This window comes from Euprymna scolopes, chromosome 22 (assembly GCF_053919585.1).
Source record: "Euprymna scolopes isolate OS-2025 chromosome 22, ASM5391958v1, whole genome shotgun sequence".
Lineage (NCBI taxonomy): Eukaryota > Metazoa > Mollusca > Cephalopoda > Sepiida > Sepiolidae > Euprymna > Euprymna scolopes.
In genome coordinates this window covers 46,192,730-46,205,819 of record NC_136503.1, presented here as the reverse complement: position 1 = coordinate 46,205,819, position 13,090 = coordinate 46,192,730, and the positions used below count along the sequence as shown (strand labels likewise).

The 13,090-nt window shown below is 34.8% G+C and overlaps 1 protein-coding gene across 2 annotated transcripts in view; it reads left to right on the top strand.

Moving 5' to 3' along the window:
* LOC145243402 (uncharacterized) overlaps nt 1-13,090 on the top strand; it is a 116,048-nt gene that overhangs the window by 85,984 nt on the left and 16,974 nt on the right. For both annotated transcript variants that reach the window (XM_080106252.1, XM_080106253.1), the window contains exons 11-12: nt 1,016-1,094; nt 7,381-7,574. In XM_080106252.1, coding sequence (XP_079962378.1) covers nt 1,016-1,094; nt 7,381-7,574 — 273 coding nt within the window. The remainder of the gene's footprint in view (nt 1-1,015; nt 1,095-7,380; nt 7,575-13,090) is intronic.

The following is a 13,090-nucleotide window of genomic DNA, read 5'->3' as shown; positions in this document are numbered from 1 at the left end:
TTTCATTTAACCTTATGATGTTTTCAAAAAGAAGTATGTAACTCCTTTTCTATAATCTTGAAGATTCCAATGACCAACTGCTTCCCTCCAGACTACAACTTGGATGTCTTCAAGTCTAATGTTAACAAATTCCTAATGAACCGCCCCCTTAAGTAAACACTCCATCAAATCTCCACACTAACGTAATGTACGTGCAATAACCCTTATCCCTGAGTGGCTTCCGGGCCTTGATAAGTGGTGATCACTGTGTAAAAAAAAAAAAAAACAAAAAAAACAAAAAAAAAAACTGATGAATTTTAATTTCTATTCCATATTGAATGTTTCCATTTCTGTTTAAAAGCATAATAGTGGCTTAGAATTATGTATTCAGCTTTAATATCTGAATTTATGGATTCTCTTGAGTGTAGTGGATTAAGAAATGGGTGCTTCAGCATCGTTTCAGGATTTGGAAAGTCAATAAGAAATTTTTCTTGGTGCTTCTATATTATAACAAAAAAATATTGAATGTCAAGTGAAACAAATGGTACCTATGTAATTGTCAGGTCTCAAATAGTAACATATCTAAAAATTATGAAGAAATTTGTGAAATGAAGCAAAATCACTTACACTTACTAAAATAAGATAAGTTGACAGGGGAGATTAAGTTCTATTGCTTACATCACATAATGAACGTAATTCAAAATGTTTTATTCCTCATCTAAACTTTAGCGGAAACTGTTTTTAATTCATAATTATTTTTCTACCTTATTTTCCGTAATTTTTGGATACATAACAATTGCGACATAACAATTATGTAATTTTTGGATGCATAACAATTACGACAACAATTACATGGATACCATTTGTTTTACTTGAAATGAAATATTTTTTAGTTATAATAATATAGAAGCACCTTTTCCCTTTCATATATTTTGATTTAAAATTAAACTTTTTCTATACAATTATGTGAAAATTGTAATTGTATATGAAGCTTTGCTCATAATACTATTCTATCACTTTTTTTTTTTTTTTTTAGGGGCCATTTGGCTGCTGTCTTGTGCGTTCGTTTCAGCGATACAAAAATTGTATCGGGTTCCTGTGATAAAACCATCAAAGTAAGCAATCCACATTTTGGTATTATCTTTAGTTTTTACATTTTTTTTTTTCCAAGATTAATTTCTTTTCATGTTTTTTTTTTTTTTTTTTTTTTTTTTTTTCCCCCTAATATCTGGCAAATCCTATTAAAATAATTAAATTTACCTCATTTTAAATCTTATGCTCCATGTTTCTTTCCACTTCATATAATTGTTAAAGCAGATTAAATCTTGGAAATTTAGTTCAAAGAAAAGAAAAGTTCTTTAGGTGCCAAGAAGTCTGACATGAATCTAAATTTTCTGGATGATTAAAGTTCAGTGTCTCTGGGTGCAGTTTATCACAGAGTAGTTCGATTCTTTGTTAAAATTCAAATCCCCCCCCCTCCCTCCTGTTTTAGCTTTCTTTACTTTTCACTCTTACAAATGTACAGTCATTAGATTTTTAGTCACGGTGGTGGGGATGTATAAAGATAATTTCAAAATTCAGTTTTAATCTTTTTGAAGAGAACAGATGAATAATATCAGACTGAAAATGCATTCTTTTCAAATGACATTTTGTTCTAGTGCTTTGGTTTTGCTAAACCAAAGCTAAATGTAGTAATGTGTAGCGCCCTTTCACACACACACACACACACACACACACAAATATATATTCAATGATAAAAATATATATACATTTTCAAGGATATCTTACAGAATAGTGAGTGAGAAAGAGCCAGCAGTTATTTCCTCTCTTTCTCTATGAACATTTCTTGCTTAGACCTTATCAATAAATTTTCTTTCTAGCATGATGATTCAGGGGTCCATCCTGGGCCCAACTCTCTTCCTGATCTACATCAATGATCTCCCAAAACACATACTTAAATCATTCATTGACATCTATGCTGATGACACGACCATCTATGGCAGCACATCAAAGGCCGTAAATGACAAAGTTCTCTCCGATTCTCTCTCCTTTGATCTTGAGCGCATGGTACAGTGAGAGAAAAGGTGGCTGGTCACTTTTAATGCTTCCAAAACCAAGCTTCTATCTTTACATCATCAACGCTCTGATCCCCATCTGGCATCAATTGAAATAAATGGCTCTCGTCTTGGGGAGGCTCCATGTTTTGACAAGCTTCTGGGTTTGACCTTTACTCCTGATCTGAAATGAAACAAGTACATCAGGTCTGTTGCCAAGGATGCTGGGAAAATTGTGGGATCCTTCTACCGCACCAGAAGATATCTCACTACTGATGCAATTCTTTATCTGTATAAAAGCCAAGTACGTTCAAGGATGGAGTACTGCTGCCACATCTGGGCAGGAGCTGCTAAAAACAGCTATCCTGTCTTGTCAGAGTACAAAATAGACTTCCTGGTTTAGTGGGGGATGCCCTTTTCTCTTCCCTGCAGCCTCTCTTCCCCAGAAGAGACGTTGCGAGCCTGTCTTTGTTTTATCGTTATTTCCATGGCAAGTGCTCGATTAACTAGATTAAATAAAAGAAAAGGTTTTGGTAAGTATGAAGGATCGAACCCAAAACCTTGAGGCAAAGTTGGAAATTAAAGTGTGAAAAAAAAAAAATTGCAACGTTAACCACTGGGCCACCGCGAAATACTAACGGAAACACGTTTGAATTTATTTAACTATTTAATGATTTAATGAGGTCAACTTTGATTGCGGGGTAGTATTTTATTTTCTGCGAGAAAACTTTCTTTTTTTTTTTTTTTTTTTATTTCCCCAAGTTGTTGGGGGGGGGGGATAACAGCTCCCCATAACAAGGGGATTTTCCAAATTGAATAGCAATTGTCTGATATAAGGAGAAACTCCACATTAATCAAAGCTGATTGCTTTTGGACGTTCCTGGCGATTGCATCGGGAACAATGTCTTATTAAGCTTCGTTTCGCTTTTATTACTATACGAAAAAGCTTAATGCGTTGGCGATCGAAAATTGTTGAAGATTTATCTTTTCAAAGTCGGGCAAATTAAATAGACAGGCGACCTCGGTTGTTAACTCATAGATATTATCATTTAGGCGCGATATAAAAAGTTTTAAGTCGTGAGGCGACCCATCAGTTCTCGGAAAGAAGCCTTTCTTGGATATACATGAAAACGAACGCACGCAAACATTTTCACTTTTCCATTTATAGATTTACATATTCCTTTCATGTATAAAAAAATTACTATTTTGTATTTCACTGACTTTCTTAGAACATCCAAAAGAATCTTTCCTGCAGAACAGACCCTTCATTTTGGTTGCAATTTCAATCCTATTATATATTTATATTTGCTCCATAGGTAAATTGAAGAAAAATTATTACCTTTGCCAAAGATGTTTTGTCACTGCTTCTTTCTGTAAAGCCTAGACATTTTTTCTTGTTATAGATATATTAGCCTCTTAAACATAGGAGTCTGTCGGATAGAAAGAACGTTCAAGATTTGAATGTTGACGTGTGGGCACATGCCTGCGAATTAATATTAAAACCTATTTCTCTTTCTCTTTTTCTTGGCAATTAATCTTTACCATTTTTTTCGCATGGACAACAAGGAGTAGAACAAATGGTCACAGTAAATTCCTAATTTATTCCCCCAGGGATATATATATAAAAATTAGTAGGGTGCCTGTCTCAGGATAGGTATAAGCAATAAATATAGCATTAGTTTTTAAGTTAAATATTTTTTTATTTCGTTGGGAGCTTTGATAGTTTAAATGGCAACGTGTAAATGGTAGTTTTCAAAAAAAAAAGTGCTTATATTACTCACCATGTTGCCTAGAGTAAAATACCAAGCATATACATGTGACACTCAGGCATACGTCCAAATTCTTTTAAAAGTGTATTATCTATAATATAAAGGCAAAATCTATTTAAATGTTTGTATGTCTGCCTACATACAGCATAATCACGTTGACACACCGGTTCTCATCACATCACCAAAGTTAAGCAACGTTGAGCCTGGTTAGTCCCAGATGGTGACCATTTAGGAATTTTAGGTGCTGTGTGTGCTTTCTGCTTATCTCGGCATTGTTTCCAGTCGTTCTGAACCTCCACTTGCCACTGGTATTCAACAATGTTGACTCAGGAGAGGTGTGGTTGGAGATTGTGCAACTCTTGCCACAAAAAAAAAAATTCACGCGCATACAGTGGGTATCCATAGTCTGGTAGGACTGAAGGAAGCTTTTTTTCTTTTTATGTCTGCCTAAAACTTTCCACAGAGGCGACGGATTTTCACAAAATCTGTATTGTCTTGAAGTTCGAACCTTCGGACGATAAATATCACAAATTGTTTAAAAACATTAATTCCTTCACCCTCAACTGGACACTTTTCTACAGAGGGGTAGCAAAAAATCGTTCCTTCATGACAATTTAGCCAAACAAGCATGCGTGAAAAACGTTCTTTAATTGGTTTAAATATAAAAAAACGACCTAACTTCGCTCACGCAATCATATACCAGTCGTTATAGTGGCAGCATCGTTATCTTAAGATTGCATAATCGCGCCTAGATATCAGATATAAATTTTTTTTTTTTTTTTTTCGGTTTTTAAAGTTTTAATATTGAAACTGGGTTACTTGTGCCATTTATGTTCATTTTTTTATTTTCTATTACGTTCGCTATTTGTTTTTGTTTTTCTGATTTTTTTTTTTTTTTTTTTTTTTCCTCCCCCCAAGAAGTTTTAACATTTAGACAGGGTTATTTATGCCATTTCTTTTTCGTTGCTGTTCTTTTTTATTTTTTTTATTTTTTACGATTTTAAAAAAAAAGTTATATTTAAACAGGGTTATTACATTCGCTTATTCTTTATTTTCCGTTTTGTTTTGATTTACCCTCTACCCACATACCCCACACCTCTCCACATCCGGGCAACGCCGGGTACACCCGCTAATTTAATATGAACTCCAAATAAATTTTAAAATACTTTTCTTTTTAAATTAAGGTTTTAAATTTTATTACTATGGCTAGGACAAAACGGAATATTCTTTTCAGTGTTTTTACTCTCAAGTATATATCCGACTCAGTTAATCAACCGAGAACCACATCACTATATAGAAACAGAAGATAACAAATATGTATTCGAGAGTCAAAACAATGAAAAGAATATGCTGTTGTCCTAGCCCTATTCATCACACACTAAAAAAATTTTTGGATATTCTTATGTAAAATCTAATTTTAAAAGAATTTAACAAATTTAAAAGTAAAAATGAAGTTAAAACTTATCAGTTGATATTTTCATCATAAAAAGTATTGTAAATTAACATCTTTTATCACCCACTCTCCGAAAGAATGAGATTCTATTTTCTTTTAAGTGATTACACGGAAACACCCTGAAAAAATTGATGGAAAGAAAACAAGAAAATCTTTAGTTAGAAGTTTAAGTGAGAGATCAGTTTCGCATATTAATTTACTATAAAATGGTTCCTCATTTCCTGACTATTCTGGTGATTTAGGGCAGTTAATTTTTTTTTTTTTTTTTTTTTTTAGGTTATTACATGTGGTTTTACAATGTTTATATCTTGTTGGGAGGTGAGATTGTTACTCTGACTGGGGGGGGGGGTAGTAATAGTTAAGTGTTTTTTTTGTGGAGGTTGCCACTTGAACTTAGCTGTAGAGTTTAAAAAAAAAGAAAAAAAAAAAGTGGGGTGTTTAAGGTGTACTACCCTAACCAAGAGCTACTGGTAGAGTAATTTTTTTTTTTTTTCTAACTAACTTTCCAGCATGACCTCCCCCCCCCCCAATGCAAAGAATTAATCTCCCATAGCAAAAACTTTGGGGGTTAATTACGTTAAAAAGCTAGAATGATCTGTAAAGGTGGAGGGCGGGGGGTTATTTTGCTTTAAATTTTACATGGTGGGAATTGGATGTGTCCATTTGGAAATTAATGGTGAGGGAGCGAGTATGGTTTCCAAGTTTCAATTTCGGAGTTTTTTGCATATTGGCCACTCGCATGATTCAATATTAAAATCCCCGAAATTCACACCCTCTTCAATATTAAAATCCCCAAAATTCACACCCTCTTCAATATTAAAATCCCCAAAATTCACACCCTCTTCAATATTAAAATCCCTGAAATTCACACCCTCTTCAATATTAAAATCCCTGAAATTCACACCCTCTTCAATATTAAAATCCCCGAAATTCACACCCTCTTCAATATTAAAATCCCCGAAATTCACACCCTCTTCAATATTAAAATCCCCGAAATTCACACCCTCTTCAATATTAAAATCCCCGAAATTCACACCCTCTTCAATATTAAAATCCCCGAAATTCACACCCTCTTCAATATTAAAATCCCCGAAATTCACACCCTCTTCAATATTAAAATCCCCGAAATTCACACCCTCTTCAATATTAATTAATTTAATATTCAATATATTTTTCCCCGAAAAAAAATGTGCGTTCATGCACAGCCTCTTCAATATTAAAAGCTACAAATTTTGGAATATATATATATATATATATATATATATATATATTATTCCAAAATTTATGATAACCCATTCATTAGTTTAGATTAGTTGTTTTCAAAGTGGCTGGTACCGCCTCCTAGGGGGCAATATGAACTTTTAGGGAGGTGCTAGCAAGTAAACAGGCAGAAAGGAGTGTTGAAATTTGTAAGTTTGCAAAATGACGAGGATCTGAAACCAAAGTTCTAAACCTTTTACCAAGTGTTTTGGATGCAAACAGTGATCCCAAAACATTACCCAACCCTGTGGAAAGACATCAAGTTGTTTTCATTGCTATTCCAACTTCCTACTTGGTTGAGAGGGGATTCAGTACTATGTCCAGGTTTCTTACCAAACAAAGAAACGAGCTCAACATAACAGCATGGCGATATAAGACTGCTCCTGACAAACCTTCATCCTGATGTTGGCAGTTTGCTTGTAATGCATGAAGCCGACCCATCTAATTAAGCTAATTGTTAATGATTACTCGTTCACTTGTACAATTTATTTCATGTTCAGTTCAAGGTGTTTGTTAACCAATTTTGTTTATTAAAATTGTTTTTTATATTCTTCAAACTGTTTGATTGAAGAAGCAACCAATTTTTATGACATTTAACATTACCGTCGTTCTGGCATTCATTGAAAGAGGGGAGTGCTGGCATTTTGGTTCAGTGATGAAGGGGGTAATGGCAAAAAAAAAAAAGTTTTAAAAAAACTGGTTTAGATTATCCTGTATATAGAAATATATACACGTACATTGTGTGTGTGTATGCATATATATAATATATATATATATATTGTGTATGTGTGTGAGAAAGATACCCTGTTCTTTATTATAGTGGAGAGTTATCTACACAAATATTGATCTTATTAAATGTTTTCAGGTTTGGAACTTTGATGGAACATGTATGATGACTTTGACTGGCCACCAGAATGCAGTCACATGTCTACAATTTGACTCGACGCGTATTGTAAGTGGATCGTTAGACTGTAACCTGAAATTCTGGGATATCCACACAGGGGAATGCATTAATACTATCGATTGGAAAGCTGCTGAAGGACACACTGGAGTTGTCAGGTAATGAATGATGCCTTATTTTTCGTTTTCTCTGCATCCTAGTATAAATACTGTTATGTAGTAGGATTTTTTTAGCAGCTATTTTTACTGTTTTGAAATCGAATTAAATTTGTTCCACAGCACCAAATCCCCTATATATCAAATTTTAAGTCTGTAGACTAAAAATTGAGAGTAGTTTGGTAGAGACCATTTCTCATACAGACAAAATCATTTTATATATGAGAGAGAGAGAAATACAGATTACAAACAATTGTCATTTAGGTTTTTCCCATTTGATTATACTTATTAACATTTACCTTATTTGGAATGCTAGCAAAATATGCTTCCTATAATCGCATATTTTTGCTGTGAGGACAATATCGTTACTAATGAGCATGTACTAGCCTCACTCTCCAATGTACATGTGTGATAGGATCACTTCATGAACCTTCAGAAGAGATACTGCACGATCCTCTCCTCCACAAAAAGTTAATGCTTGGGAGAGCAGTGTTGTGATGAACAAATAGAGAATGCACTACCCCCCCCCCTCCCAGGAAGAGGGAATGCCTGGGAGGATAGTATCATGACAACAGAACAGATACTCTACTACTCACTCGCTGAATTGACGATGAGTATTTGAAAAATGGTACATTAATCTGAAATAGTAAACTGAATTAAACATTAAAAGATAGTAATAGTATAGGTTCGGCTTCGTATATCAAAATCTCTATTAGTAATAGAAAAAAATGGTGTCCGTTTACCTGAACAAGTTCAATAAAAATATTTTCCTTCTATTAAATGCAATACAGATTGTGTAAATTTACATCCTTCTACATTTCTTTATATAGCGAATATTAACTTCTGTAATTCTTAAGAAAAAGCTGCCCTATTGGCTGGAGCTGTACACTATGCCGACTATATTATTATTATTATTATTATTATTATATAGAGGGGTAAGAGCCCACCGACCCCACCTCAATGAGGCGCCTATTGGCCATGGGTGGTGACCTATAAAACATCAGAATGGAATCCTGATGGTTGAGCAATCATTGATCCAGCAACAGTGGTCAATGGCTTGCAACGCTTCGCTTTGGCCATTACTTGGTCTGATGGTTGATCGCATGGGGCTTGATCTGATCAATCTGCTAGTCCCAACATGCTCTAGCTCGGTTATTTTTCTCCCAAACGTATTATCCAATTTGCTCTTGTGGGACACTTCCTAATCGTTTATATTATACTAGCGTTGCCCGGGTGTTTGTAGGTGTGTGTGTGTAAAAAAAAAAAAAAAAAAAAAAAAAAAAGTGGTAGTAGACAGGCAGGCGCAAACCCATGACGCGAAAGTGGAAAAGAAAGTGAAAGAAAATGTGACGTCTTACCGCTACTCCATGACGCGACCGGAAGTGATAAGGGTTCAAATTAAATGTAGTCAATCAAAAAGATGACTTGAAGAAATGGCATTGCTTTTAAACCTCCCACAAAAGTCGTTTTTAATGTGTGTGTGGGGGGGGGGGAAGCAGCTAGGCCAAAATCGGGAGGAGGGGCTCTGGCAGTATCCAAATAAATAGTAATTGTCTTAGTAGAAAGGGTTTCCCCTACATTGACTAAGGACAAATTGCAGAACAAATATTACCCAGGCGAAGTCTGAGAATTGGCTGTTGCGTTCGATTAGTTTCGCTTTATTTATACGAAAAATACAATCACTTGAAACGAGGGAATTTTTTAAAACTCTATCGAAAAAAAGATAGACAATGTCCGTTTGTGAATCTGAGATATTACGATCTAGGAAGTATAAGAAAACTTCTCCCGGAATCTAACCAACGCAAGAACCCCACCCAAAAAGCGTTTCGTAGATATACACAAGCACTCGCGCTTATTTTGCCTTTTATGTATTAGACTAACCTGGGTGCTTGGCATTGCTCAGGCATTTGGGAGTGTGTGTTGAGTAAAAAAAAAAAATAAATAAAGTTGTCGTAGGCAGGCAGGTTCGAACCCATGACGTGAAGGCGGAAAAGAAAGTGAAGGTGTGTGTGTAAGGCTGTTGGTTGAGCAAAAAAAGAAAAGTGGTAGCAGGCAGGCAGGCTCAAACACGTTAGTGCAAAGGAGGAAAAAAAGTGAAAAAAAAAAAATGTGACACGTTAGCTGTTGCAACCATCACCAAACCGGAAGTGACGTAGGTTTAAATTAAGGCTAGACAATCAAAAAGAGGTGATGACTTTCGAAAATATCGGCGAAAAAAGCGACCTTTCCTTGTTAAAAAAGTGCCCAGTTGAGGGTGAAGGAATTAATGTTTTTGGCCAATTTTTCGATATTTGTCATTCGAAGGGTCGAGCTTCAATATGATACCGATCTTGTGAAAATCTGTTGCCTCTGTCAAGTATTTGCGAGACATACATATATACATACATACATTTAAATAGATGGGTGAGAGCATTGCCTGAGTGTTTGGAGGTGTGTGTGGTTGTTAATGAAAACCTAAGAATAAGCGAAGTAAAAAAGAAAACGGAAAAACGAACGTAAAACCTTATCTGAAAAATAAAGCGGGGGGGGGGGGGGGGGTAATCAAAACAAAAACCAAAAAAAACTAACGTAAGGCAAAGGAACGATGTTAAATGTGAAAATCTGAAAAACAAAAAGAAAACAGAAAAACGAACGTTAAAACTTCTGAAAAATAAAAACCAAAAAAAAAATTGTGAAAAATGGCTTAAATAAGCCTGTTTCGATATTAAAACTTAAAAAATCGGTGGATGCCCGGATGTTTTTGGGTGTGTTTGTACGGTCGGGGTTGGGGGGGGGGGGTTAATGAAAACCTAAGAATAAGCGAAGTAAAAAAAAAAAAAACAGAAAAACGAAAGTTACGTGAAAAATGGCTTAAATAACACTGCTTCAATATTTAAATTTAAAAAATCGAAAAAAAAAAAAGACATCTCACATGATTCAAACCCAAAACATTTAGATAATGAACCAACGCGCTAACCAACTGAACTAACACGACGTACATGAAATTGTGAGTTCTTCAAATATTTAAACTAAATCAGGTCATGACGTCATCTGACGCATGCATAGAATCGATCTCGTCATGAGAGGACGGTTTTTGTTGGTCAATTGTATTAAGAAAGAACTGATGACTCCTGTTAGAATTTGGCAGAGGATCGTATTATTTTTTTATTTATTTATTTGGCACAAGTATATTGGTATTGTATTCCCCTTGGTTTATTCTTAACCATAGTTGAATTCCGTTAGGTGGAGGAGCATAGAACCAATGAAAATAAAAACTGAATTATGGCTTCCTCTTTTAAAAAAATCCAAAAGGTATTTATCCGATTCAGATTCTGAAACCAACTTGTCAAAATTTATTATTATTGAATCCCTGAATGAAATCAAACTAAACATGTTATCCCCTTTTCTGATTGAAAAAGTTATATCAAGTAGGTCAAATCAAAAAAATGTTAAAAGAACTTCAAAATGACCATCTGCTAGAAGAAACATGCAAAAAATCTGCTGAAAACATCAAATGCAAAGCATATTCACATTTTAGATTAAATACCTCAGAACACGTTATGAGAAGCAGAAAGCTTTCATTAGCAACACCAGAAGAAATTGAAATGGCATTAAAAAAAAAAACAGGGTGTAAAGTAATATAAGAGAATTGCCCTCAGACAAAACTATACAGACACGCACACATATATATATTCACCTTTGATAAACCATCAATGCCAGAAGATGTCAGGATTGGCTATAACAATAAAAAGGGTAGAACAATTTATACTAACTCCCCTGCAATGTTTCAAATGTCAGAAATTTGGTCATCATAAAGACAGGACACCAAGTGTATGGGAAGCATGGTGAACATGACCCAAACCACACACAGTGAGTGCGAAAATATGTGCGGACCTGTGATGTTTATAAGACGGAACAGGAGATAATGTATGTAAAACACACCAAAACTTTACCATTCCCAAAAGCTAGAAAAATTGTTCAAAGCTATATGAGAACAAAAGCATTTGCCGATGTTGTACAAAAAACAAATCAAAAACCTCAGGACACCACTCAAAAAGATAACTATGAGAAACTTATCGCTCAAATAAATAACTATGAGAAAAGTAAAAAGAAATAATACCTTCTGCTTCAATAACCTCAAACAAATTTGAGGCGCCTGAAGAAATGGAAATTGAAAATAAAACCTCGCAAATAAACAAAACTCAAAAAAGAAAATCTATTAAAAAAATATTACTTGTTTAAATACTATTTCACACGTACATTTGTACATGTGTGCCCTACATTCCAAAACTTTGTCCAATGGTATGTGGATTTGATTTTTAGATAACCCATAATGTTTGATATGCCGTATAATCTAAACAGCCAAATTAAAATTGTTTATAAAATGTGTATCTATTGATAATTTATGAATTTGTTTGATATATAAATCTGTTAAATATATTGAGTTTATTAAATAGATAAACTTGTTGAAATTGTTTTACTTTTTTGTTCAACTTTTATAAAATCTGAGTCGGCGTGAAATGACCCAAAATGGGTTGGTATGCCGTAAAACAATCAACCAACTAAGGAAAAGCGGAGCCATTCCATGAAGGAACTGATTTTCATGATAATTGACATAGGGGTGGATCCAAAGTTTCTAACCATTATTTATATTGTACTAGCCTGGGTGCCCGGCATTGCACGGGTGTTTGGAGGTGTGTGTTAAGCTAAAAATAAAAAAAAAAGTGGTAGTAGGCAGGAAGGCTCAAACCCGTACCGCGAAGGAGGCTAAGAATGTGGAAAAAAAAAAACCCTGAAATCTTTGCTGTTGCGCCTATCGCCAAATCAGAAGTGATGTAGATTTAAATTAAGGCTAGAAAATCTAAAAGAAGGGATGGCTTTCAAAAATATCAGCGAAAAAAGTGAACCCTCCCTGTAGAAAAGTGGTCAGTTGAGGGTGAAGGAATTAATGTTTTTGGCTAATTTTTTGATATTTGTCATCCGAAGGGTTGACTTTAAAATGATACCGATCTCATGAAAATCCGTTGCCTCTGTCAAGTTTTAGGCAGACATACAAACATACATACATACATACTTACATTTAAACAGACAGGTGAGATTTATATTATAGACTAGCGGGAGGAGTACCTGGCATTGCCCGAGTGTTTGGAGGTGTGTGTGGTTTTGGGTAAATCAAAACTCCGGGGGGGGGGGTAAAATTAAAAAAAAAAAAAAAAATTAGTAGGTGAGCATTAGGACCGAACCCGAACTCTTGAGGCAAAGTTGGAAATTGAAGTGTGAAAAAAAAATCGTGCGATGTTAACCACTGAGCCACCGCGACATACTAACAGAGACACGTTTGAATTTAAGTAATAAAAACAATTGACACGTGGGCGCAATAAAAGTTAACTCTACTGCTTCTATTTGACGTCATTAATGAGGTCATAAAGTAGCGGACTTAACTTTTGCTGTGGGGTAGCTTTTGGCTTTGTTTACCCAACTTTGACTGGTTTTTTGCCCAAGATGTTGGGGAGGGGGAAACCAGCACTCCCTTGTCCAGA